At 39.2% G+C, this 26,040-nt stretch overlaps 2 protein-coding genes across 2 annotated transcripts in view; one reads left to right on the plus strand and one right to left on the minus strand.

Moving 5' to 3' along the window:
* Positions 1–21,294, plus strand: part of dennd6a (DENN/MADD domain containing 6A) — a 22,233-nt gene extending 939 nt beyond the window's left edge. The window contains exons 2-19 of the mRNA XM_087174910.1: positions 1,031–1,071; positions 1,361–1,403; positions 6,957–7,069; positions 7,503–7,583; positions 8,719–8,824; positions 9,067–9,146; positions 10,049–10,108; positions 10,191–10,246; positions 11,178–11,300; positions 12,025–12,120; positions 12,847–12,941; positions 13,523–13,588; positions 13,807–13,871; positions 14,233–14,322; positions 14,600–14,763; positions 14,894–14,996; positions 15,087–15,161; positions 15,425–21,294. Coding sequence (XP_087031036.1) covers positions 1,031–1,071; positions 1,361–1,403; positions 6,957–7,069; positions 7,503–7,583; positions 8,719–8,824; positions 9,067–9,146; positions 10,049–10,108; positions 10,191–10,246; positions 11,178–11,300; positions 12,025–12,120; positions 12,847–12,941; positions 13,523–13,588; positions 13,807–13,871; positions 14,233–14,322; positions 14,600–14,763; positions 14,894–14,996; positions 15,087–15,161; positions 15,425–15,556 — 1,589 coding nt within the window. The 3' untranslated portion in view covers positions 15,557–21,294. The remainder of the gene's footprint in view (positions 1–1,030; positions 1,072–1,360; positions 1,404–6,956; positions 7,070–7,502; positions 7,584–8,718; positions 8,825–9,066; positions 9,147–10,048; positions 10,109–10,190; positions 10,247–11,177; positions 11,301–12,024; positions 12,121–12,846; positions 12,942–13,522; positions 13,589–13,806; positions 13,872–14,232; positions 14,323–14,599; positions 14,764–14,893; positions 14,997–15,086; positions 15,162–15,424) is intronic.
* Positions 21,295–21,620: 326 nt separating this feature from the next.
* On the minus strand, positions 21,621–25,685 carry LOC111657342 (uncharacterized). Its single transcript, XM_023409477.2, has 5 exons — positions 25,413–25,685; positions 24,788–24,937; positions 23,841–24,139; positions 23,018–23,145; positions 21,621–22,111 (listed from the first exon to the last, which is right to left on the minus strand). Exons 1-5 carry the CDS (start codon positions 25,654–25,656, stop codon positions 21,910–21,912), a joined length of 1,023 nt encoding a protein of 340 aa, XP_023265245.1. The 5' UTR covers positions 25,657–25,685; the 3' UTR covers positions 21,621–21,909.
* Between the last annotated feature and the right edge of the window lie 355 nt (positions 25,686–26,040).

The following is a 26,040-nucleotide window of genomic DNA, read 5'->3' on the forward strand; positions in this document are numbered from 1 at the left end:
TTTGTTAGACTAGTTCAGCAGTTCATAGATATTCAGGTTACAATCATACCAGAGTAAGAAAACAGGAAACATTTAAAAAGCATGACTTCTGCCATTCCTTTATCTGACGATCGACTAATTTGTTGATTTGTTGTTATTCCAAATTCCATTACAATTATTGCCATGGTCAAAATGGCTATTTGATACTGGTGTCAGAAATGATATTTTTAGGACCTTTATTAGAGGAATATAAACATGTTTTTCTACAAGACTCTTTTTCATTTAACAAAAGAAGCCAAAGTTCTCAATGCTCCATGTTGACTAAATTCTATATATTTCTTCCATATAATACAGTCTGAAATTGGCAAAATGTTGATTTAAACCATTTATATTAATAATCAGATTAATGAATAAAGACCACAAATGACAGTTTTCAGTATTCTGTGCCACAGACACATATCCGTTAATAACTCTCTGTAGATATTATATAAATAAATAATTGTTGCTAAAATATACAGTGCACTTATCACTTAAAATCGGTTTATATCAAGTCGAGTCAATTTTATTTGTATAGCACCAATTCACAACAGAAGTTATCTCAAAGCACTTTTCAAATAGATCAGGTCTAGACCTTCTCTATATGATATTATTTACAGAGATTCAACAATTCCTACCAAGAGGCGACAGTAAGGAAAAACTTCCTTTTTAAGAGGCGGAAACATTGAGCAGAACCGGACTCAGGGTTGGCAGCCATCTGTCTTGACCAACATCTATACTGTACTTTCCTGTTTTACTGACAAATAGGTTTCAGGTATAAGTAATTAATTAACAAGTTTTAAGAAGATATCACAAAGTTTAAACATTTGGCTTGTTGTAGTACAGGGACTGCAAACTCTAACATTATCAAGTGCAATAAAATGACGGATAGGATTTACAGACAGTAATAGATTCAGTGATTGTGATTGAAGAGACACATAAATGTTGGTAAAGATGTTTGAAAAAGAGCTGGATGAGCTCCTGCTGTGCGCTAAACTCTCTTCCTTTTTCTTCCAGGTCATTTATCCTCATCATTCCAAACTGTCAGAGAAAGAGGTGAGTCAAACTGACTTTTTAAGATATTTATATTCTGTATATAATCACATTTTGATGGACAAGTTCACTAAATCCTGTGAGTCCTGAGCTGTAAAAGTGGGAGAGTTTGGTAGATTATTCAAAAAAAAATTGTCATGTTTGGTCATTGTAATGAAGATCATTGATCTCCTGCTGTTTGCTGTTTGTTGTGTGTCAGTGTTGGGTGTGTGGATTAACTGAATCAACCTAAAATGACATTATAAAGAGAATAAAAACAAAAAAATATAATCTTGTTCCTGTTTTCTTTCAGAAAACAAGCATCTGCTACCTTTCCTTTCCGGACTCAAACTCAGGTGAGTTCGTGTTTCAGCCTTTTAAACTTTTGTCTGACATCTTTGAATGCAGCAGAACCTGGCGATGTGTCAGATTAAGGGCCGGGTTATGCTTGAGAAGACATCGTGTCGTCTGACCATGTTGATCAAGTTTTTAAGATTTTTCTGATCGGCCATGCTCGATAGTGCAGTGAAAAACCAGCTGCCGTAGAAAGGGTGAGATGCCTTAATTGTTAGATATGGAGATAAAGTTTTCAGACAGTCTCTCCTGGATGGCATTCATAGTTTTGCACTCAGATGTTCAAAACAGACGGGGACAGAAATAATTGTGTAAAGAATGAAAAAAACTACAGAGAGAAGATAAATCCTTGCTTACTTTCTCACCTCCACTCTCTTGGCCAGTCACAGTGTGAGGTGGGTGTGAATGTTGGATTGTTGGTTTTAGAAACAACTCGCAGTATAACACATCACAGTTAAACAGAACCACAAACTACATCCTCCAAAATGAGCATAAAGTCGACACTGCTTTAAAACAGTTTTTGTAAAAAACTGAACATTTGAACCTGCTGTCACAGAGGGGTGAGATGCAATGAATTATACAAATGGGGATAATGATGCGCTCTCTCAGGCAGTCTCTCCTCAAAGACACACATGGTGTTGCACTCTAGTGTTCATATAAACAGTCACAAGAAGTAGTTGTGAGAAGAATTAAGAATAAGAGCAGGAGACAGAAGTTCAAACCCTGCCTACTTTCACACCTCCACACAGAAGGCCAATGACTTTCATGTGGATGTGTTTGTCAGTCTCAGAAAGTTACAAAAACAGACCCAACCCCATCATCAAAAAGGTGGTTTCAGACTGTCATGCTGGTCACTTTTAACCCTTTGACGGCCTTGGGTGTGTAGGTGTGTAGGTGTGTGGTGTGTAGGTGTGTAGGTGTGTAGGTGTGTAGGCCTCTAGGGCTGGATTTTTAAAAATAATTTGTAATATTACTATTGCCATAGTGATTCTGAATTAGGTTTTCTCCTTTCTGGAACACAATCTGGAAGCTTTGTTTTGACTTTGGCCCTCTATTGACTGATTGTTGTTTAAGTTTTGTCTGACTATAATCGTTCTGCCCAGCAGTTACAATCAGGGACCATTTTGAAAATCGTTTTTTGTTGTTATGTTGCCAAAAGAAACGAGCCCAGAAAAAATGAGCTAGCGCAACTATTTTTAGACACTTTAATTAGTGTAACACTAGGCTGATGATAAACAGGGGTATGAATTGATTTGCACGCGCACTCATGCATAGACCTCTCTGGAATTGAGTGTGTGAATCAAGTGCGTGTGTCTGCCCGCAGGTGTGTGTTTTTTTGTTGACTGTGACTCAGCAGGCGGTGAAGCTGATGAACCTGCTGCTCTCAGGATGAAGACAGGATTAGAACAAAATGCTTACAGGGCTGCTCTATATATATATATATATATATATATACTGTAGGTGTGTGTCAGAGAGCGAGAGATATTACACTGTAGCTCTCAGTGTCTCCCGTACTTCAGTCTCACATCTTGATCAGAGTTGGCATCATTTGCCTTTAATCCACTTTGAGAATTCAGAAAGTAGTACTACTGACACATGATGAGGCATGTTGTCTCTGCATTGCAGCACGCAGGTTTTCAAATGAAACAGTGAGTTTGATGTGAAAGTCCTGACTCTCACCTTTAGTCTGAGGCTTTTTACATCAGATGGAGAGTGGAGGAGATGTACCACCGGTTTTAGATGGAGAGATACGACCAAACCAGGGACGGAAATAGAATTAAAAATTAAAAATTAGTCTTAAAATGGTCACAGCCCAGATGACATAAAACATCTTTTGTAACATTTGTAACAAAACACTACAGTTATGCTGCACTTGAACATAATCAATAAGACATGCTTCTACTCTACAGATATTTAAAGCTGCGCGCAGTGAGGATCAAATGTAAAAGACTGTATTGTATTTACTTGTATTGGTGAACCAGCCCTGTGTTTTCACCAGCTCTTTGAGTCTTTTCTGTCTCTTTAGAAAGAAATCTACTAATGCAGTTTTAAATGAGACCAGGCACTGGCAGGTATTCAAAAAGCAAAATGCAAACTGCTGAAACAGGTAGTTGATTAATCAATTAGTCGATTGATAGAAAACAAATTGGCGACAATTGAGCTTCTCATGTGTGAACTTTTGTTGCTACTTTTGTGTGAGACGTCATGATAGTAAACTGAGTGTCCAAAACAAGATAACTGAAGAAATCACTGTGGGCTCTGTGACATTTCTTTTTTTTTTTTCCAAATATTTTTATAAAAAAGCTACAATACAATACTTTCAATTTCAGAAATACAATTTGCCTTTTCTTTTTTACACACACATATGTATACAGTCACATATACAGAACAAAACAAAAACACAGAAAATAATTACATTAATTTACAGAGTGCCATGTAATAAACAGTGAACCACCCCCCACCCACGCCCGTACCTGGCTCATTACGACCACCACACATACTATTGGTCATTCATGTAATATAAAAAGATACAACAGTAACATGCACACATTCAATCAGGTAGTACCTCTAAATTAGTGAAATAGGAAATAAAGGGTTGCCATTTGTGAAAAAAATTGACTGTACATGACATCTTTAAGCCACCGAGAAAAAGAAGGATATTTAGCAGACTTCAAATGCAGCAATCATAAACGTCTTGCTAGTAAGGATGTGAAAGCTATAATATCCTTTTGTGTAGAGTTAAATGCAAGTGAGGGGTCAGGAATCCCAAATATGGCAATCAGAGGATAGGATGAATATTTACCCCAAGAACAGTGGACATAATAGAAAAATAACCTGCCCAGAAACCTTTCAAATCAGGACAGAGAAAAAACATGTGGCTAAGGTGACAAGGGGAGCCAATGGCATTTATCACATTTATCTTCCACTTCTGGATACAATTCAGATAGTCTACACTTAGAGAAGTGTGCCCTGTACAAGACCTTAAATTGAATAAGTCCAAGACGAGCACGAGGTGGTAGATCATACCCTCTGTATGGCCTGTTCCCAGGTCTCCTCATGTATTTGTATTCCCAGTTCCCCCTCCCATGTGCACCTAAGTTTAACATTTGAGTGGGTGCTAAAAGCCAAGATAATATCATACAACTTTGAAATGATACCTCTGTGATGAGGAATAAATGTTAGCATGGATTCCCACTGGTGTTCTGGGGGTAAAGAGGGGAAATTAGGGAAACAGTTACTAACAAAATTGCGAGTCTGAAAATAGCGAAAACAGATGAGTAACAGGGAGTTCATAGCGAGATGACAAATTGGCAAAATTATCAAAGACACCATCTACATATAAATCTTTGAATTGTGTAATACCATTGTCATGCCACACTGAAAATGTCGAGTCGGAAAGTGACGGAGGAAATAAATGGTTATTATTTAGAGGACCCGAGGAAGATGCAGCTACAAATTTATAGTGCCGTCTAAATTGAAACCAAATTTTGAGTGTGTCTCTGTGACATTTCTGACATTTTATAGGACAATTGATGGATCAATTAAACAGGAATATAATCTGCTGATTAGTCCAAAATGAAAACAATAGTGCAATATTGAAATTGCTATAATTCAAAAGTACAAAATTTGTCGTCATGAAAATGATAAGATTAATCTTCCAGCCCCTCAGGCACTTTATTAACACATCAGACATCTTGTGATTGATGAAAATAAGGCCATAGCTCCTTTTCCATCTGTGAGAAACTAAATTTCACTGATTGTGATTTGTTCTTTTTTGCTAATGAGACAGTGCCAGGGTCACAGGCTCAGATCCAGCGTCTCACATACTCTGATTAAGGTAAATAGAAACAAAAACACAGATAAAAAGAAGAGAATCCGGAGCCTGTTACGTCAGTCCAGACTGAGAACGAGAGCTGTGGCTCAGCTGCTGATGTCCTGTTTCGTACTGGGTGGTCTCAAACGCAACACAACTGCATGATGTCATGGAGTCTTGGCTGAGTGCTTGAAGTGTGTGTGTGTGTGTATATGTGTGTGTTTGTGTCCTATGAATGAAGTGAGACGCGCGCACACACACACAACTTGCATTCTGAGTGTGAAGTGTTTGTGTCTTGTCCTGAACTCTGATTACCATTACCTCATTTTCTCTTCTCGCCCGCTCCGCTCTCCTCTTGCGTCTCTGCTGAAGTATGTGCGGAGGTCACGAGGAGGTTAAAGGCCGGCCGATGACTCATCGTGTACTTCCTATTTCCGCTTTTTTCCCTGTTTCCTCTTCCTGTTTATCCAAAACTTCGGAGGACACCAGGAAGACACTGAAGAGCCACTTGACATGACATGCCCTTTTTTTGAAATACACATTTTCTACAGTTAGACTTTTGCATGTGGAGCATGTTGAGTAGCAGTAAAAGTTATTTGAGTGGCAGTTGTTATTGATGTGGTTTACAGAGCTCGTAGCCTTTGAATACTGCAAAAAGAAGTATATAGGTAAAGGATAGATTATAGAAAGTTTATAAAAGATTAGATCATGGACAGCTGATATAAAATGTTCCATTACCTAAGAAGCAGTCCATATGGTAAACCAGCAAACACGAGCATCAAAGTTTGGTTGTGGCCCTTTCTACTTAAAGGGAGAAGAGGCTGTAAAGAGTTTAGGCTCTAGTTGGCTCTGGTATTTATTGGTTATTATGCTTTAGTGAACTATTCACATTGTGCGTATTGACCCTTTAACTCTATGAAAGATTCATGACATGGTGTGATTTGAGTAAAACTGGGGGCCTGTTCCAGAAAGCAGGACTAACAAACTCTGAACCGAACCCTTCACTCAGAGTTGACTGAGATGGGAAACTCAGCTGATCAGAGTTAGTTCAGTCAGCTCTCAGTGCATGCCTGGTGAATGAAAAAAAAATCCATCATCAATGGAGCTCGGAGACTACTCACCATGGCAACAGATAAATAAAGAGCAGAGCCTCCATTTTAATCCAGTGGTTTTGGAATGGAAACAGAGTCAATAATTTAACACTCACATTTTATTCAGTGTAATTCACTTGTTCAGCATTTATCAGACTTCCTATCAGACTTGAATTTCCTTAATTTAGGATAAAGCGCTGGAATCCTAGTGTATGTTACATGTTAATTATTAGATATATTTATTCAGCCGGACCACCACAGGCAGCAGAAAATGTTTAAAAATCTTGCTCAACAGCATTTAATGTATTTCAACATGCAGTACATTTAAACAGAGTAACTGAAAAGTAGTTAAGACTGCATTAAGCTTTTATTCAAAGACTCATTTTTAAACTACATGTAAACTACTACAATTATTTTCAGGCGCAACTCTGGGTTCGTTGAAGAGCAGGTTAGCTTCACAGAATACGTTACCACAGTAACGGAGGTTTAGTTTTCACGAAACCTGCTTCCTGGAACAACTTCTAAAAACAACAACTATTCATTTTTGTTTATGAGTCTGTTGAACGCCTATTGTTCCTGTCGGTTTCAACAAAAGGATTAAACCTGGCAGTGTTTCCATGGTAACCACATCATCACTCCTGTGTTTCCAGGTTGCCTTGGCGACACCCAGTTTTGCTTCCGCTTCCGTCAGGGTTCCAACAGGAAGTCATCGCTCGGCTGCTTCCTGGAGACCACCGACCGAGACGCACCACCCTGTCTGAAGGTTGGGAAAGACACACACACACACACACACACACACACACACACACACACACACACACACACATTTTTTGTATCCAAAAGAGTTTTACAGGAACATAAGCTGCTCTTGGCACCAGCGAACTAACTGAAGGGGAAATCCCTCGGATACAATCCTAAAACATCAATTTCCTGTTTTCTTCTTAAGAGAAATCAAATACTCAAACATAAAATATTCTTACGCATCTCACCACGCCTGTGAAACCAAGTTGCCTCCCTCATTGAACACTGATGGAAAAAACTGGCCCATGGTTGAACCTGCTTGATGACCCACATCTGGATTGTCTGCTTTAGTGATATAAAACTCAATTCTGATTCTCTCTCTCTCTCTCTCTGTGTGTGTGTGTGTGTGTGTGTGTGTGTGTGTGTGTGTGTGTGTGTGTGTGTGTGTGTTGCAGAGGGAACAGGGACATTACTACGGTTATGTGTACTTCCGTCAGGTGCGAGACAAATCTCTGAAGAGAGGATACTTCCAGAAGGTCAGTGTCAGGCTGCAGGGTCACTGCAGTTCAGCTTCATTGTCTCTGAAATACTACTGAATATGAGTACTAATACACACTAATACACTGCATTAGTGTGTATTCGCTCACCTGGTAAAATTCAGTATAAAGTGCATTTGTAGAGTGATAATTTCATCAGCACAACCAAGTCATGTCGTACAAATCACGGTACCATCTCACTGATTAACTTATTAGTTCTTTCTATCACTGTTAAGCTGTTTTTAATGAAATGGTTCCTTCAGATTTTTCACATTGAGAACTGATGGGAAAAGGTGGGATTTACAGATTGAGTTGCTCAAAGACTTAGAATAAAAAATCATTAATGAAGAGGAAACAGTTGTTGGGGAAGAGAAAGTGAAAGGAGCAGAGTGTGAGTATGACATAACTCTTGTTGTACTGATGTATGTTTATACTGACTTTATCAAGACAACAGGTGAACATGGAGGAAGTGTTGAGTTTGAATTAACTGGGGAACAGGGACAATAGGAAATAAAAGGTCTAGCTCTCTCTGCTGCTGAGGCGCATAAAAGCCACTATTTGAAAATATATGATAATCAATAATATGTATTGCGTTATTTAATTTATTAAGTAAGTTATCAAGTAAAGAAGCCAAACATTTTCTGGTTCCAGCTGCTCAGCAGTGAGAATTTGCTGCTTTTCTTCATTGTAAACAGAATATGTTTGAGATCTGAGGGTCGTCCAGCAAAAACTGACAAACTCACATGTGCAATAATTAACATATAACAACTGTGCAATATTATGTATCTGCTATTTTGTACTATATTTAAATATCTGCTTGTACAAATTATATTATTATTTAGAATCTATCTTTTTTATGCATTTGATATTCACATTGAATCTTGTCACCTTGAGCTCTGGGAAACTGTGTCTCACAGACCAAACAATTAATTAAATAACTGAAACAGAGATAAAGAGTTAGTCACAAGGAAAATGATAATTAGTTGCAGCTCCAGTGACAGTATGTTTCTAATGATCAAATCTGTCAGGCTGACATGAACAGAGCAGTTCAGCACTCAGCTTTAACAGGGAATACTGATGTCTTTTCATATGACAGTGTTGTGAATACAGATTTCTCTCTCTGTCTCTCGACCAGTCTCTGGTCCTGATCAGTAAACTGCCCTATGTGACCTTCTTCCACTCGCTGTTGAAGATCATGGCTCCAGAATACTTTGAGAAACAGGAGCCCTGTCTGGAAGCCGGTCAGTCCGATTATCTGTCTCTACCTGTCTGTCTTTTTGTCTCTACCTGTCTGTCTCTTGGTCTCTACCTGTCTGTCTGTCTCCTTCCTGTCTTTATGTACCTATCTGTGCTGGAGTTATAAGATGCCACCTGTCTTTCAGGTGGCATCTTTAACAGTTTATGCACAAACAGACATTTAGTTTTAATCAGTATAAAGTGGATGCTGATTCAGATCGCTCTTGTTCGTGTATTTGATTGACAGCTTGTAATGACATAGACCGCTGGCCGACACCCCACCCCGGACGAATCCTGACGCTGCCTATTATGGGCGTGGTCATAAAGGTAAACTCGCACACACATGCACAGTTACAGGCAAGGGTCAGAGGATTCAGTGCAGTCGGGTGTCAAAGTACAAACTGTCTGTGTGTGTTAGTTAAATAACTTTGTTAATCACCAGAGGGAGAACTAGTTTGCTCACCTATACACTGTGAATGATAACAGACAGAATCCTACTGCGACAGCTGTGACACTAACATACAGACCACCACGTCACAGGAGCACTTCAGTGCAGTTCATAATCCCACCAATTAAAAAACTGTTAATAAAATTGCTCTATTAATGTTTGAAGAGTTTCAAGAAAACAGGCAGTGAATATGAAGATATGTTATTAATGATATGAAGATTACGGATTGTGGAGCACCCTGCTGGTGTAGGGATAAAGGCACCAACCACTGGGTTCAGTTTAACTGGACAGGAAGGGTGCTACAACTCTTAAATAAATACTGTACAGTTCAAAGTAAAGTATTTCTCACAGATGTAGTGGAGTGGGAGTATAAAGTAGCAGAAAACAGAAAGTACAAGTCGCTCAGATTTGTACTTAAGTACTGTAATTGAGTAAGTGTGGAGGGTTGTGGAGGTTCAGTCACCTGCTAACAACAGTAAAGGTGTAAATGAATGATTCATGAATTATTGTGAGATACTGCTGAATCTAAAACTGAAAAAGTACTGTGACTGAGGAGCTGTTTTATTTCCCTAATCATGTTCTGTCCGTGTGCGAAGACGCATCGATTCAAAAACAACTATGACACGTACACGACCATCCGATCTCTGATTAAAGCAAACAGAAGCAGTGTGGAGTTGATACTCTGAAGTGCAGACAGAAGCAGGAGAAATCTTGTCAGTGTTCATCTGGTTTGTGACGAGCATCTGAACTGTGACTGTGTTGAATCTGTGTGCTGCTGCAGGTTCGAATCCCGACCTGCTACGACAAACCAGGAACTTCACAGCTGGTCCAGTCCGCCCAGGTGATGACACACAACATCACACACATGCGTACACACACAAAAGGAAGCTCTTTTGTTTGATAGGAGTGTGTTTGTTTTTCAGAGTGACAGTCTGGTGTCCATCGTGCTCCCAACCATCCATGAAGTCGACCTCTTTAGGTGAGACTTGCAGGTCATGGTGTTGCCCTTCTCCACAATACACACGCATGTGTCATATCCTGTCGCAACCTGCTGTTCAGGTGTGACGTGGTACTGGCAGGACGGTTTTACCTGGTGACACCAGGAGAACAAAACCTTCCCTCCAAACGATTATCTGCCAAAACTAGTGATGGGACAAAATAAAGCCCAAGCTTCTTTGCAGTATTCCTCACCCACAGGGTCAGTGTGACCATCATGAATAGTCATGGAAATTTTAAAAAGGTCAGTCTTACTGGTTCTTGCTGTAGTGCTGTCACCCTGTTGTGCTAATTTGCATATTCTGTATTCTGTCCAAAAGAAGAAGAATAACCACCTCCTGCTCACGTTCAGGTCCGTGTGGTTATTTTGTCCTTGATCACGGGCACCTCCTCAAGAGCCTGAACAAAAAGACAGGAATAAAACCAGATAAAAACATGAGCAGCATAAAGCGAACTACCAGAGCAGTTTGACCCTGTCAGGAGTATTTGGAAACAGAAAAACACCTGCTTGTTCAAATGTGTGGAACGGTCCAGTAATGATGAATAAGGAAACTCTCCTCATCAGTTTGTTTTGCCTGCAGATGCTCCCTGGTCCAAAAAGGACATTCAGCAAAACACAAAAAATGCATTTTAAACAAGTATTTGTTCTGTCAGTGTCGTGTGCTTTGGCTTTGTAAAGGACCAAATGTTTTAGCCCTAGTCTGTGAATGTCTTAACATTAACGTACTGTTGAAGGTGTTTTCTACCTTCCACGCACTCGTGTGTTTCAGGTCATTTCTATACTTTGTAAAAAATCAACTCAAGGAGACGAGAATATATATGTACAAATAACCTTTGAAAACCCTTTTTTGGCAGGAAAGGAAACTGTCTTATACACACATTCTGAACTCTACATATTCATCTTCTCTCTCCAGGTGTTTCTACCCGGTCTTCTTCCACATCCAGATGCTGTGGGAGTTGGTGTTGCTGGGGGAGGCACTTGTCGTGATGGCGCCGTCACCAGCAGAGTCATCAGATACTGTGCTGGCACTGGTCAGGTGAGTCGGAGGGGTTAGGGACAGGTCGTTGTGCCAGAAGGAACAGAATAATTAGGTCAACCTGTATTTCACAACTTGACATTTTGCAGCATATTTAAAGTAAATTTTAAAATAAGTGAAGATGTAATCTGAATCTCTCTTTAAATTCTGGAAAAGACTGAGAATGTCTAGAAATATGTCTTTAATACATAATTTCACACCTTGAGTTCAGTTGTAAAGGATGTGAATGAATCACACAGACTAGTTATATAAATACAGACGTGATATGAAATGTGTTTTATTTTTTCTTTCAGTGACGACATTAATTGTATTATCCTATTTAAAATGTTTAGGTTTCACTTACAAATACATTGATTTAAGAGGCATCCGATGTTTAGTTGGATCAAGTTCATATTGTTGTGGCCTCTCCCAGTCCTTCTCTCTTACATATACATGTTCACTCTCAGTGTCATTGACTGTGCTGTGACTGGCTGTGAAGCTCGAGCAGCTCCTTGTCCAGTCATCCTGTAGCGTTGGTTGGTTTGTACTGGAAGGAGATGAAAGTCCTACAGCAAACAAACGGGGTGATTAAAATAATTTGCGAGGGACTTTGAAGGATTTAGAAATGCTGTGTCAAGGTCTTTCTGCTCATCGGAGGGTCATGCAGCCACATGAGAGTGGATCAGGCTTCAAACATTAATATCTCTCTCTCTCTCTCTCTCTCTCTCTCTCTCTCTGTCTGCAGCTGCATCTCTCCTCTACGTTACTGCAGTGACTTCCGGCCGTACTTCACCATCCACGACAGTGAATTCAAGGAGTACACCACCAGGACGCAGGCTCCGTGAGTAAAGATGAACCAGCACAGCAGCTACCGTGTTGCCCTTGAGCAAGGCACTGACTTCCCATCTGCTTTGCTTAGTTGCTCAGTTGCTTAGCAGCACTTCAGCCATGGTCAAGAGGAGGGGAGAGTGTCTCTGTACTTGTGCGATTCCTGCTGGTCCTGGGTTTTTGAGCTTGTTTTAAGTCTGATCTCTAAGAGCTTCAGCGTTCAACACACACTGTCTGTGTTTGGCAGTGATTTGTCATCCGACACCTGTACTTCCTGCCTGCACTGGATGCTCTCTGCGGGCAGAAGAAGTTGTTGGGATGTTTTGATCTAGTCTGTGATTGGATTGCTGATTTTCCAGAGTGTTGACTTTTTTTTTTATCAGCGTTGGAAAATGTCAAGATGCCACTAATGTGCAGGCTTCGATGGAAAACAACAGGCACAGGTGTTTTGAAGTGTGTCCTACACATTATTCTTATGGGACTGTGTGTAACATGCAATGACGCTGTCACTGCCTTGAGACCATGAGGCTATGGCGACACACTCGATCTCTCCACCCGTTATTGTTCTCCACCTACTGAAAGGTTAAAGGTAGCAAGAATTCAGCGTCCTGCTCAGGGACTCTTCAGGTTGGAAGTTTGCTGTTTGAACCCGAGTCCTTCTTCTTAGAGATTTGTCTGTGTTTGCCTTAGTTAAATGTTGTAGTCACCTGTGATCCGTCTCTCTGTTCTCTCTCTACAGGCCATCGGTCATTCTAGGAGTGACCAATCCTTTTTTTGCTAAAACTCTTCAGCACTGGCCGCACATCATCCGCATCGGAGACATGAAGCAAGCAGGTAGATGATGCTGCTGCTCGTCCACTTCAAGTCAAATCTGTATTAATTAAAAGAAAAATACAGCACAGTCCCCTACAGCAGTAACTTCAGCCTCAGAAATGACCTCAGACTCACACTGTACGGCCAAAAGTATGTGGACAATGCCAACGTCCAGATACTTTTGTTTATTCTAGAGCCACGCTTTGATTTGACTCACAAAATGCGAGTTAACGTGGAGTCTTTCAAACTGATGCATTTACTCATCAACTTTTCAGGGGCAGCCCTCGTTTTTTCCTGGTTGGGTCTAGGACTTTTAGTTTGAATGAAGGGAAACGGTAAACAACAATATTTGAGACAACGGTGTACTGCCTACATTACATTACATTACATTACAGTGTACAGAGGCTTCTAGCTCTCTGGTTACTCTGTCTATATACTGTTACCATCCAAAATGAAACATATATATGATATAAATATGCGTATGCTGCCCACCCCCGTGTTGAATTACTGTACAGCTGTAAGTCAGATGTCAGGTAAGACATCGTACAAACCCTGAATTGTCCGTCTGATCTTTCCTCTCTCCGTCCGTCCGTTCTTCTCAGGTGAGATGGCGAAGCAGATGAAAGTGAAGAAACTGAAAAACCTCAAAACTCTGGACTCTAAACCTGGTAAATGCTTCATACTCTTCATTGTGTCTTTATATTTTGGTGTAATTATGTAGTGGAGAACAGGCCTGCAACTCGCTCACAGACTGAACACAGGCAGCAGATTCTCCACCAGGGGGAGCTGTCAGATCAGCTTCTGTTATCTGGTGTGTGTGTGTGTGTGTGTGTGTGTGTGTGTGTGTGTGTGTGTGTGTGTGTGTGTGTGTGTGTGTGTTTTGCAGGTGTGTACACTGCATATAAACCGTATCTCAACAAAGATGAAGAAATCATCAAACAGCTTCAGAAGGTAAGACTAGATAACCAGCCGTGTTCAGCCGTATATTTATATTTATTATATATCAATATTTTTTCACATTTTTTATTGTAAATATTTAATCTAATTGTTAAATTTTTCTATTTATATTTAAGATATCTGACCTGCAGCTTTGTTTATATTTTGCTTCCTTTGTTTTCCATGTTGTTATGCACCAAAACACCAAAGCAAATTCCTTGTATGTTGAAAAGCTACTTGGCAAATAAACCTGGTTCTGATTCTAATAAGCAGAAGTTTACTGATCATCTCGGTCGGGTTCAGTCTGGCTCTAGAACCAGACAAACAAAGTGTAAAGGTGATGTTTTTTTTAGTTTTTTTTTTACTTGATTCTCAGGGTGTTCAACAAAAGAGACCTTCAGCGGCCCAAAATGCAATTCTTCGACGCTATTTCTTAGAACTGACACAGAGCTTCATCATTCCACTGGTAACAGCTTCTTTTTCTCTCTCTATGTCTCTCGAGATGGTTTCATTGTTTCATCGTCACATGGTGCTTTTTAGATTTTGTCTTGTTTGTGTCTCACTCACAACAATTTTTGATAAAATATGTCAGGAACAAGGACAGTGGTGTTTTTAATGCACTGTCACATGGATTGATAGATAAATAGATAGATAGATAGATAGATAGATAGATACTTTATTATTGATTATCTTGGGGCCCTGCTGGTTTGAATTGATCACTGAACCACGCTTGTGTGTTACAGGAGAGGTACGTGGCCAGTCTGATGCCTCTGCAGAAGTCCATCAGTCCCTGGAAGAGTCCTCCTCAGCTCCGACCGTTCATCCAACAGGACTTCATGAAGACACTGGAGAAAGCTGGACCTCAGCTCACATCCAGACTGAAAGGAGACTGGATAGGACTTTACAGGTAGACACACACACACACACAAACACACACACACACACACACACACACACACACACACACACACACACTGGAAATGCACACAATGCAGAGCATCATGTGGACTCCTGTGTGGTTCTCTCTGCGTCTTAAGGCATTTCCTCAAGTCACCCAACTTTGACGGCTGGTTCCGCAACAGGAGGCGAGAGATGACCCAGAAACTGGAGGCTCTGCACCTCGAGGCGCTGTGTGAGGAGGTGAGATGTTTAAAGCTCTCTTTAGAAATGAAAACTTCAGGGTGTCCTCTCTGTCTCTCTTATCCTCTGTCCGTCTGTATCCGTCTGTAGGATCTGCAGCAGAGGATCCAGAAGCACACAGAGGTGGAGACGGTGGATCTGGTTCTGAAGCTGAAGGATAAACTGGTAAGTACGAACTCATCCAAGGCTCAAACGATGACTACGACAGTTTATACTGCTAATACTACTTCTACTACTTGTTAAATCCTACTGGGAAGCGCTGAAATATGATATAATAAAGAAGAATGGTATCATCCTGTCGGTTTTCCACCATGTGGTTTTAAAAAGGTCTTACACGTAGCTCAGTGAACGCTGCAGAAACCCCGCACAGACTCTAATAATGTGAACGTTGGTGAATGTGCTCCGGCTCACGATGCTCTTTGCTGCAGAGTCAGGCGGAGAGGGAGCAGCTCCCGGTGCGTCCGGGGACCCTTCCCAAACTGAGGGCCCATATCGATGCCGTCATCCTGGCCCTACCAGAGGACCTTCAGGGCATCCTCCACAAGCCCTCCACACCCTGACCTTTAACCTTCTGTCTGCAACTCTAACCCCAGTTTGAGCTTGTTTTAAAGTTTGGGGGGTAGTGGGGCCTCCTCCCAGTTGGCTCCCAGGTTCAGGGGCCCCCTGTTTACTCAGCCTTGGTTCCAGTTCGAGGACCCCTAGTTTGCTCTAACATTGAAAGCACATTGCATCTTGCATTTCCCCCCCAAAAAATATCCAAATTCAGTTATATTTACACCCCACCCCCATCCCAACCAAACTGCTACTGTGGTGGCTCGGTGGACCAAGCGTGACGCTCATGTCTCATTGATCAGGTGGTATTGAGACCAGCTGGAGCAGGCCACAGCTGCTCGTCGTAAACTCCTCGTTTAAACGATGTGAGGATGTTTTTTTTTTTTATCACAGAGACATTATTAAACAAAGATAAGAGCGTTGAGCATCAACGAAGGTCCATCTGAGCCCGTGGTGAACCTGTGTGCAGAAGGATTGTCATCACTGTGGAAGTAAGAGCAGGAAGATGACCCAAGCTGACCTTTGACCCTCAGCATTTTTACCTGATGTTTTTAATTTTTACTTTTTTAATTTGACGATGGACTGCTGCAGGCAGAACTGACTGGAGCTTTCATCCATTTAAAAAGAAGAAAAAAAAAAGTTTTTTAAAAGAAGTGCACTTCATCGCTAACTGGACCAGTGTGCCCTTCTCTCACACACACACACACACACACACACACACACACACACACACACACACAGAGACACCTTTATGCAAACAAACTGAAGCGAGCAGAGCCAAGCAGTGCTTTATGATTCAATTTTACTAAAATGTTGTCCATAAAAACACACACAGCATTAAGCACCAGCGAGCCTGTAATAACTGTCAATGCAGTAAACATCTCTTGTCTCGTGGGCCCAGGAGCAAATCACACCCCTGTATCCATATTCAGAATTGTCTCTGGTGCGGGTTGTCATTATATTTGTATGTTTCTGAAGACTAAGTCCAAAAGTTGTGTGTCGCTATTGTGTGATAACCTGTTTTTATTTCAACTACCTGATTCTGAGCTCCTCCGCGGGTCGAGGAAAGTCTTCGGCCCGCTGGACTGTGAAACTGTGGAGGCCCGTTTCTGCCAAGACTGAAAAAAAAATGAACAGATGAAAAGTTAGAAATGTCAAAAATGCTCATGGTAAATCAAAGTGAAGAGATAGAGAGTCAAAATCGTGAGCGCTCAAGTGGAAATTTTGAATTAAATCAAACTTATGACTTAAGTCAAAATTATGAGATACTAAGAGGAAGTAATGAACTATTATGAGATTTTAAAAACATTTTTTAAACTTTGATAAATAATAGTGACTTAGACAAAATTTGAAAACAAAGTTTGACTTTTATTTGATAATTTTGACAAAAGAATATCTCTCATTTCTAACATTTTATCTGTTCTTTGTTGTATTTTACTGGCACAGATGAGCTGTTGTAGTAAAACCCTTCGATACTTCTGTGAAAACTTGAGCTCAACGCAATACCACTTTCCTCACTCCTCACTCTGTGGAAAGTTTTCACTTGGCAGCAGCAACACAAGAAATGCACTTGAGAAATATCCATACATCCTTGAAGGAAAAAAAAAAAGGATTAAATAAATCCAGGGTGCAAAAATAGTGTAATTGAATTAAATATGGTCTAAAAGTAACTTCAAAAAGAGGATTTTATTCTGTGCTGTGTCAGTTTGTAAGAGCAGATGGAGGAAACTGCTTTTAAACTCGTTCAGTGACTCCAGCTGAATAAACTGAAACCAAGATTCATAAATTCGTAAATGAAGCTGCGCTCACACTCAGTGTGTTTGGGTCAGTGATGCTGAAGTGGCAGTAAAGACCGGATTATACTTTCGACATGTTGAATGATATAAATTATGCAATCCTGATGCATTATGTGTGTCGGCCACAGATTTTATTATCTCACAGAAAGCGTGTCTCTCACCGCTGTGACTGGATGGGCAATTTGAAAACAGATGCCAATGAAATATGTAAAAAGAAAAATGTAAAAAAATAAATAAATAAATACATTAAGGTGCTCTCGCTGCTAAAGATTTTTTTTTGCCAAAGAATAAATCAATCTTATAGTCAGTTAGGAGCTAACAAACCTCATCTCATCTGAGGCGTTTATTCAAGCTGATTCCTCTTAAAATCGTGTCACAAAGTCAGCAACAGTCATCACATTTTAATGTTGTTGTTGACTATCTCTTCAAGTGTAATGAGACGATTGTGTAGTTTGCTCCTGAGAGTTTATAGAAAATACAAATTTCTACTGGAGGCGACGCACTGCGGTCCTGAACATTGAGTCAAGTATGGAAGCCAGAAAGAAAACAATGTTTGGAATGATTAAAATATTTGAGACCAGTCAAAATGATTAATTACTATTTCATAATTATCTAGTTATTTATATTAGAATTTTGATGTTGTATTAAAATTCTGACTTTAAACACTTTGACTAACAAAGTCTTAAAATGTCAAATGATTTGACGACATTTTTATTTGTCATTCCATTTTTTTTTATTTCTTTTTTACCCCCTGGCAGAAATGTTCTTCCACAGTTTAGTGATAAATTATGATTGCGAAGACAAATTGAGGCTTTTCTCATTAGTCCTGCCTTCCACAAGAAATAGGCAAGATACGTCAAAGTAAAAAAACCGGCAAGCTGAAAACAGATACTGTCAAAAAAGAGAGTCCCAAAATTCACTCTATACTTAATAACTAGCGACATCAGGGTCGGGGCTGAGAAAAATAAAAAATAAAAACACTACAGCTAGCATTGTCAGCTGATGTCTCACAGACGGAGTAGCTTTATGATTGGGGTTAAAATGATGCCGGTGCCTTTAGACGGAGAGCAGAACCAAAGTCTCGATGAGTTAGTCTCAACCTGAACGAATAAAAACTGGTTCCTGTAAAGAAAATAAGAGCAGGTCTTCTTTAACTGCTGCTCAATGCTTAACATTTATTCTTTCTTCTGACACTAAACTAAATTTATTCTGCTGATGAGTCACTTCTGACTGAACTCCATCCTCCTCAGGATATGTTGCCTCCAGACAAAAAAATACCCCCGAAGTCTGTTTCAAGTGTTTTCTGCAGAGCAAGCAAAATAAACGGATGCATTGTTAAACTAGATCAGAAGTGGTAACTAAAGGTGCCGATCTAAACGAAGTCGTGAGTCTCGTCAAATCAATAAACCCAACAAGCTCTTTCCTCATGAAGGGGAGACGAACACTGCTGGGTCTGTTGTACATGTCTGAACCCTTTAACTGCAACATGTGCTGAACTTACATTAATGTGGATTGTTTTTGCTTCGGAATACAAGGTTTCGGATTGATTGAAGATTTTGTTGTTTTTGACCATGATTTTTGTCATTAATTAAAATTGTAATAAGATATCTGTCGTGGCAGCAGGTTTAAATTTAACATTTTGAATTTAAAGGGGTAAAACATGAAAAAACCATCATTATGTTCCTGGAAATGAAAATAATTCACCTCAAAGCTTCTTTAGGCCTGATGGACATTCCTGGACCTCTATTGACAAAACCATATATAATGACAGCAATAACACTTTTACAGGTAATTTTATTTACTATGGTAATTTGTATTTTCATAGCGTAAATTACTCTGACTTACTACCAGGTTTTGTGGAGTTAGTGGTCATGCACATCTGGACAGGAATTTAGTTGATGTTTGCATTTCACTTGTTTGAAAATGTAAAGTGGATTTCTTGACACACTTTTGGATTATGTTGTTTGGGTCATTTTCTTTGAAGCCATCACGTAACATACGTTTTATGAATGCTTTGAAATTTTTGTTCAGCAGATAATTGTAAAGAAAAATAACAAAAAATATGTGCTGGTTGGAAAAACCTGTGTCATCTGGTTGTTGGGCAACCATGTAAGTTTTATATTTGTTAAAAGAAAACACAACTTATTTTAGCAACTTTGAATTTTTTTATGGAGGGCTATTCTCATATTCCACTCTGTAGAGAATTAAGAGTTTTGTACATAATGGTGTAAAGTGTATTTGGCCCTGAGGATGTACAATAATTATTTTGTTATTACAACAGATGTCTTGATAAATACAGAGTTATAAATAAGAATTGCTTCATATAATGTTAATTTACCTTTCTTAGAATAATTACAATGATGTTGAGACACTTTGACATTTTGAATTTGTAGCTTATTTGCTATCGGACACGATGGGAATGGAAAGTTTTAGCATTTCTCTTCACTGACCTTGAAAACAGCAGCTAACATTGACACCATTTGTCAGTCACTGGTTTAAATGAATAAGTATTTTGCTAAAGTCCAACTGCTTATTGGTGTTGGGTGTCAATGGACAAATTTCTGCATAAAGTTAATAAGGAACATTTAAACAAAACCCCACATAGTTGTTAATATTATTTTTTTTTACGATATCCGTTTAGGGACTTCAGATGGAAATGATCTGGTAGCTAAATCTGGTACATTACATCTCTTTATATGAGATTAAAGGTTTTTGTACATGATCGATAAATGTAATAAACTAAAGTATTGTGTTTAAACATGCATGTAATTAACAGAGAACAACCTCATGTTCAGAAGTAGCCTATTAATAATGCTCTCGGCTAATAGATCGTTACATATTAGCTGCTTTTAGCAATAAAAAGTATCAATATCGGTATTGATACCAGTGATCCTGGTCCTGGTAGTAACTTGGTGTTTTTATCTAAACAAACTTTTGTGGTATTACTCGCCCCAAAGTTGTCCTGCTAGGTTAGCTTGTGGCTACCTTCGAAATTTTGTGCTAACAAGGACTTTCAAGTTTCAAAACCTTTGACCATTCATTCTGTCAAGTGTCTGGAAGAAAAACAATAAGACGTTACAAATTCAAAAAGTCAACATAAGCTAACACAAGCACATATAGCCATTGTGTTGCACAGCTACATTTTGCTCCAATGACACAGTCACTATATATTTTGTTTTTGTTGAAGCCATAACCACTACACTCAACCACTCGGGAGGACTACAGTTTGATTAAACGATGATGATACGAGGAAAGTGATGAATATAAGTTGATCTTTATTGATGCTTTCCACACAATGGCCTTGAGTTTATGTGAGCGATGGCAAAGGTGTTGATTACAATCTTATGTTACCCTTATTTTTAAGTTGAACCTTTGTATCTTTCATTGTTTGCTTTCGCTTGATACATTATTATAATTAAGAAAAGACAAAAAAGACACAGCAGCCATTTTGAACATTTGGTTAGTTTTATCTACTAGCTAGTTCTCTGTGCACATCTCCTGTTAACCAAGACATAACATATTCATGTCACGTTTTTAAATGTTAAACAAGTTAAAAAATACAAACAAGACAAGAATAAAGAGCAATATAGATTCATATGTTAATATTTTAGCCCTTAGCTAATGTTAGCTGGTGTTAGCTTGCACTAGGTAACATTAGCTCTGTGTTTGTTCTGCTTGAACCAACTAACTCTTCTGTGTTGGTATGAAATACATTTTTCTTCTGAGTAAAGTTGCTGACCAAAGTTTTAAAAAGGCTGCTGTGACAATAAGATCAGAGCACATTTTTCACGCATTTTATTATAATTTTTTTTTAGGTTCTGGTGAGTCCACTGTACTTGATTGTATTTTCAAAAATTGTTTCCTGTTTTGCTGAAGTGATGGTAACAGCTGACATTAATTTGACCATGGTGGTTATTATATGTCATTAAAGAGAGAGCTTAAATTTTAAATTTCAGTGTGTTCTCTTATTCTCTTAACTCGTCTTGGCTTCCAAAGAAAAGTCTTTGATCATCCAGTTTCTAGTATTGATAATCTCTTTCTGAGATGTCAATATTTAGATTGTTGGATCAAATAATCTTTTGCTGATTGAGGATTCTTTTGCTTTATCCATAATTGATTGATACAAGTTAGATGTCTGCCCATGGCCTGGTAAGATGGTCTGTTTCTAATACTTACAGTAATTATACCTACATTATCAGAACAGATCAGAAAGTTTAATAATACCTCTCTGTCCCAGCTGCATGTTACAGAAATCTGACAAACAATAACAGCAATCTGTGAGCCATCTCTTTATTGTTTTTTTTTAACAATATAAAAATTAAAACAAATATACAGAGAACAATAAAAAGTCAAAGGTGCTAGTAAAAATTAATTAGCTTAAGGTTAAAGTGAGACTAGTTTGTCTTGTAAAAAATAATCATACTTTTATCAAATCAATAACGTTTTAATTATATTTCATATTAATTATTGCTTGTTGATGAGTTGTTGTTTGCTGATTCAAGTTGAGTTTTGGATCATTAAATGATTAAATGGGGATTTTCCTGCACATGCTCCTGTGTGTTTCATTAAAGCTGCTGTCTCTCTCTGCTCTTACTTTCCCCCACATTGAAAACCCTCCTGGTCTTGTTCCCTCCCTTCGGCCGACGCCCTCTCCCCCTCCTGCTCGCTGGCTGTTTGGCCTGGATCTCATAGACGTCCTCCAGTAGCACATTTCCACTGCGAGAGTAGTTGATGTTGGACCAGCTGAGGACGGAGCCGCGGTACAGCCTAAAAACACAAACACAAACTTTCCTTTTTTTTTGGGGGGGGAATGATGGAACTCAAACAAGTAAAGAAAACATGGTATTTGTATTTTTTTATACTGTAATGTTGATGATAACATACATTTTTACAGATTTTTTTTTTTATGAAAGGACTTTTAATTGTAAAATAACACTGTGGATTGTCTTGTCAATCATAGAAACAGCTCATGTATTCCAAAACTGACTTGGGCACTTAAGGAAACAAGAAAACAAACAAACAAAGAGAACTAGAATTGCCGCCTCGTGCTTGTATCCCTCCGCCCAGCAGCAAAGATGCAGGGAGGTATGGTCACAATCGCCCCTTCCTGAGTGTTTTTGGAGAACATTATGATGTCACAGCGAAGTTGACCTTTGACCATTCGGATATAAAATGTCACTAACCCTAAAAATCACTTAATTTTATCCATTTGGGTTAAATTGTTTCATAATTGGTGTATAAATTTATGTTAAGTTGACATTTATAATTTGCAGTCTCTGCACTAATATTTGATTTGAGCCTGAAAAGTGAAAAGCCAAGTTAGAATTTATCAATGTTTCTTTAGCTGCTGTCATATTTTAGGGATAGCACCTTTAAATATAATATAAACCTATAAATCCACTCTTGTCTTTGGTTTGAATTTAAACCTTGTTTCAGCAACAGATTTAACAACTGGACCAGATTTGATGCAACCTGACTGAAACAACTGATCACACACTGTCGTCTTTCTATACTTGTGAGGACCCCAGCCCCTAAACTTACCCATCCAAACTAACCTCAATGCTAAAACCAAGTCTTGATCTTTAAATGGTAATTTGAAGAAGTGAGACACACTCACACACTCACTCACACACACACACTCACTCACTCACTCGCTCGCTCAAAGGTTCATACCTGTAGACGCCGCCGTTCATGTAGTCGGTGACTTCTCTGTAGCTCAGAGGATAATCCCACATCTGGACGTCAGTGACCTGACCATCAAAACCTGAAACCTCGATCACTGGGTCAATTGTCAATGAGTACTGTACAAGTACACACACACACACACACACACGGACAGAAACAGCAGATATATAATATTAGAGACGATGATTATGTAAGTTGTTGAGTTTGTAGTCTTATCCTCAAAGTATTAAATCCCTTTTCAGACATGAAATATGAAAATAAAAACAAAATTTTAAATAAAAAAAATAAAACTTGATGTAAAGAATCCACATGCATGTCTCTGATATCTTTGAATATACACAGTTTTAGAGTGAACCTGCTTGAAGAGCAATCTGATTCTGATTCAGTCTGGTTATCATTCAATAGCTAAGAGAATGCTGATCAAGTAGAATTTGCTTCAGTAAATACTACGGTGGCAGGAAGCTTGAGGGTTGTATTGTCTCAGTAATCATGGGGCAAACGTGTAAAGTTGTGACTCTTCTGCGCGATTATTTCAGGGCAATAGTTTCTCTCCAATTCACTTAAATAATTTTAATATATTTAAAGATCATTTCATTTTAAAACATTTAAAAACGTTGTTTTTAAACTATATTTTGTCACCCAGGTTGTCGACCCACTGCAGCCCACATGTTGCTGCTTTAGACCATATAAACTTGATAATGTGATATTAAGATGTGTTCTGCTGTACTTACTGTGTTGATGGTGGGTGTCTATTATTTTTACAGTAAATTAACAAAAATCTACTCGACCTGTCGTGCTACTCCGTCCTCACCCGATCATTCAGCATCTTCCTGATGCTCATGTAGGAGCCGCTGAACATCTGGGCCACATTCTTCATGGAGTCCATGGTGAGGCAGACTCTGGTCCAGATGTCCGGTGCAACTCCTGGCAGGAGTTTTATGCGGGGTGACAAGTACAGGTTGGTGTAGCCGTACCTATCCAAGGACACTTCATATGTATTTGTTCTGTATCGCAGAGTCAGAGGGTTTCTGCTGCGTGGACCGACTATGAAGGTTGGTTGGTAACCGGTTTGCAGGGAGTCAGAGAGGTAACGCAGACATATGGACAAACCTGCAGGATTTAAATAAGGGAGTGTTGATTTACATATTTTATTGACAAAATGAAGTAAGAAAACAAACAGTACATGAACAGTACTTTGGTTGTTATAGAACAGCCTCAAATACACTATGTAGTGCGCACGACAGAAGTGGGTCTGTGCAATAACATCACACCTGAGACATGGGGTCATTTTCACGTTTCAAGCACAACCACACAGACTCAACAAAGACACACGAAAAGAAACTAAACGACAGAAGACGATATAACAAACAGAGACTCGATACAATCACAAAGAGACTCAAAGCAGTAAAGACGCGGCCGTGCAGACAGTGCAGTTTTACTCTTTATCAATCTTGCTCAACCGTTTTGCAAATAAAGGCCTTAAAATATGACGTTTCAATTTTGTTTCAGTCTTGCTACATTTTTCAGGGGAAAAAAAATCAATCAATCAAAATCACAAATTATTCCCAAGTTTGTGCCCAAGTCCGACCACATAATGAAGAACATCCTTCTAGTTTTTGATGAGCGACTGTGTGATTGATTCTGTTCCTGAACTGTTTCCCATACAAGTAATTGTTTCAGCTAATGTTTGATACAATAAAAAACCTAAGAGAGAGAAAAGTGCTTCTTTTTGGTTTTGTATTTTGCGAATGTTCTCACCTCTGGTCGAAGGGTAGGGGGTGGTGTAGTAGGAAGGAGTGGAGGGCCAGGCAGAAGGCTGAGGAGAATAATTTGGGGGATAGAAAGATATTCCTCCTCCATTATAAGACAAAGTGACCATCTTCCCATTTAAATTTACTGCAGGATGACCTGGAGAAGCAAAGAGGAAATAGACCACACAAAGAAGTTGTCAACACAATTTAACAGATTCTTTTTACTCATGCATTCTGTACATGTTTTGATTTTTTGAAGTGGTTATTTTTAATGTGTGTTAATGTGTGTTTCACACCTTTAGACTGTGTTAATTAGAGCTGATTGTAAAGTAATATTATTTAAGGATCGTTTCATTTTATATTTACTGCCAGATTTCTTGCAGCTCTTCATACACCAATGGATTAATTGTCTGAACTGTGTTTTAATTTAGTGGCTTGGCGGGATTATGAACTTGCACTAAGGCGCTCTGTTGCAGTAGTATGCTGTCTGAATGAGCAAACCCGTTTTCCCTCTGGTTATTAATAAAGTAATAATCTAAAGTGTGTGTGTGTGTGTGTGTGTGTGTGTGTGTGTGTGTGTGTGTGTGTGTGTGTGTGTGTGTGTGTGTGTGTGTGTGTGTGTGTGTACGTACCTGTTGTCCATGGAGTGGTGGTAGTCCATCTTGGAGTGGTGGTAGTCGGTCTTCGAGTGGTGGTAGTCGGCTTTGGAGTGGCTGTAGTTGTTTTTGCAAAAGTAGTTATCATGATAACCATCATCATAGGAACAAAAAGCTGCGTGCTCTTCATCTTCATCCTCACCCAGCTGACCAGAGTCTCTACAGTGAAGCGTCTGTGTGTCCTCGCTGTGTCTTGAGTCTGTATCTGTCTGTTGCACATCAGCTCTGTTCTCTCATTTCCTCATCAGGCGTCTGCGGCAACTTTAAGTTTCGTTTCTGTGCACAGCCCCCCCCCCTCCTTTTCTGTCTCTCCTGTGTCACCACATTGGTCACCATATTATATTGTTCTTGTCCACATTGAATACATCATTCAAACATTCACAGTGTAGTTGTCCCCCTTGGATAATGGCATTACTGTAACAAAAGCTAACTGGAGTCAGCAGTTGGCATTACCATTTGAAGTTGTCCTTATAATATTAAGTGTCTTGGCTCAGTATCACTTGAGTGTGACCTATATTTACTGTCTTTTATTGTTTCCATTACTCAAGATCTGCCACAGACTAACAGTACAGATAATGAAGAATTGTACAATCATCACTGATAG

This window comes from Seriola lalandi, unplaced genomic scaffold, assembly GCF_002814215.2.
Source record: "Seriola lalandi dorsalis isolate HSWRI2012SDOR001 ecotype SW California unplaced genomic scaffold, Sedor1 jcf7180002054393, whole genome shotgun sequence".
Classification (NCBI taxonomy): Eukaryota; Metazoa; Chordata; class Actinopteri; order Carangiformes; family Carangidae; genus Seriola; species Seriola lalandi.

Bases quoted from the DNA above. Each gene is read 5' to 3' on its own strand.
- LOC111657342 (XM_023409477.2), bottom strand. From the start codon at position 25,656: ATGTGCAACAGACAGATACAGACTCAAGACACAGCGAGGACACACAGA. The intron at 24,938-25,412 runs GTACGTACACAC...TTGCTTCTCCAG, and splicing joins CACCACTCCATGGACAACAG to GTCATCCTGCAGTAAATTTA. The intron at 23,146-23,840 runs GTGAGGACGGAG...GTACTTGTACAG, and splicing joins GGAAGATGCTGAATGATCGG to TACTCATTGACAATTGACCC.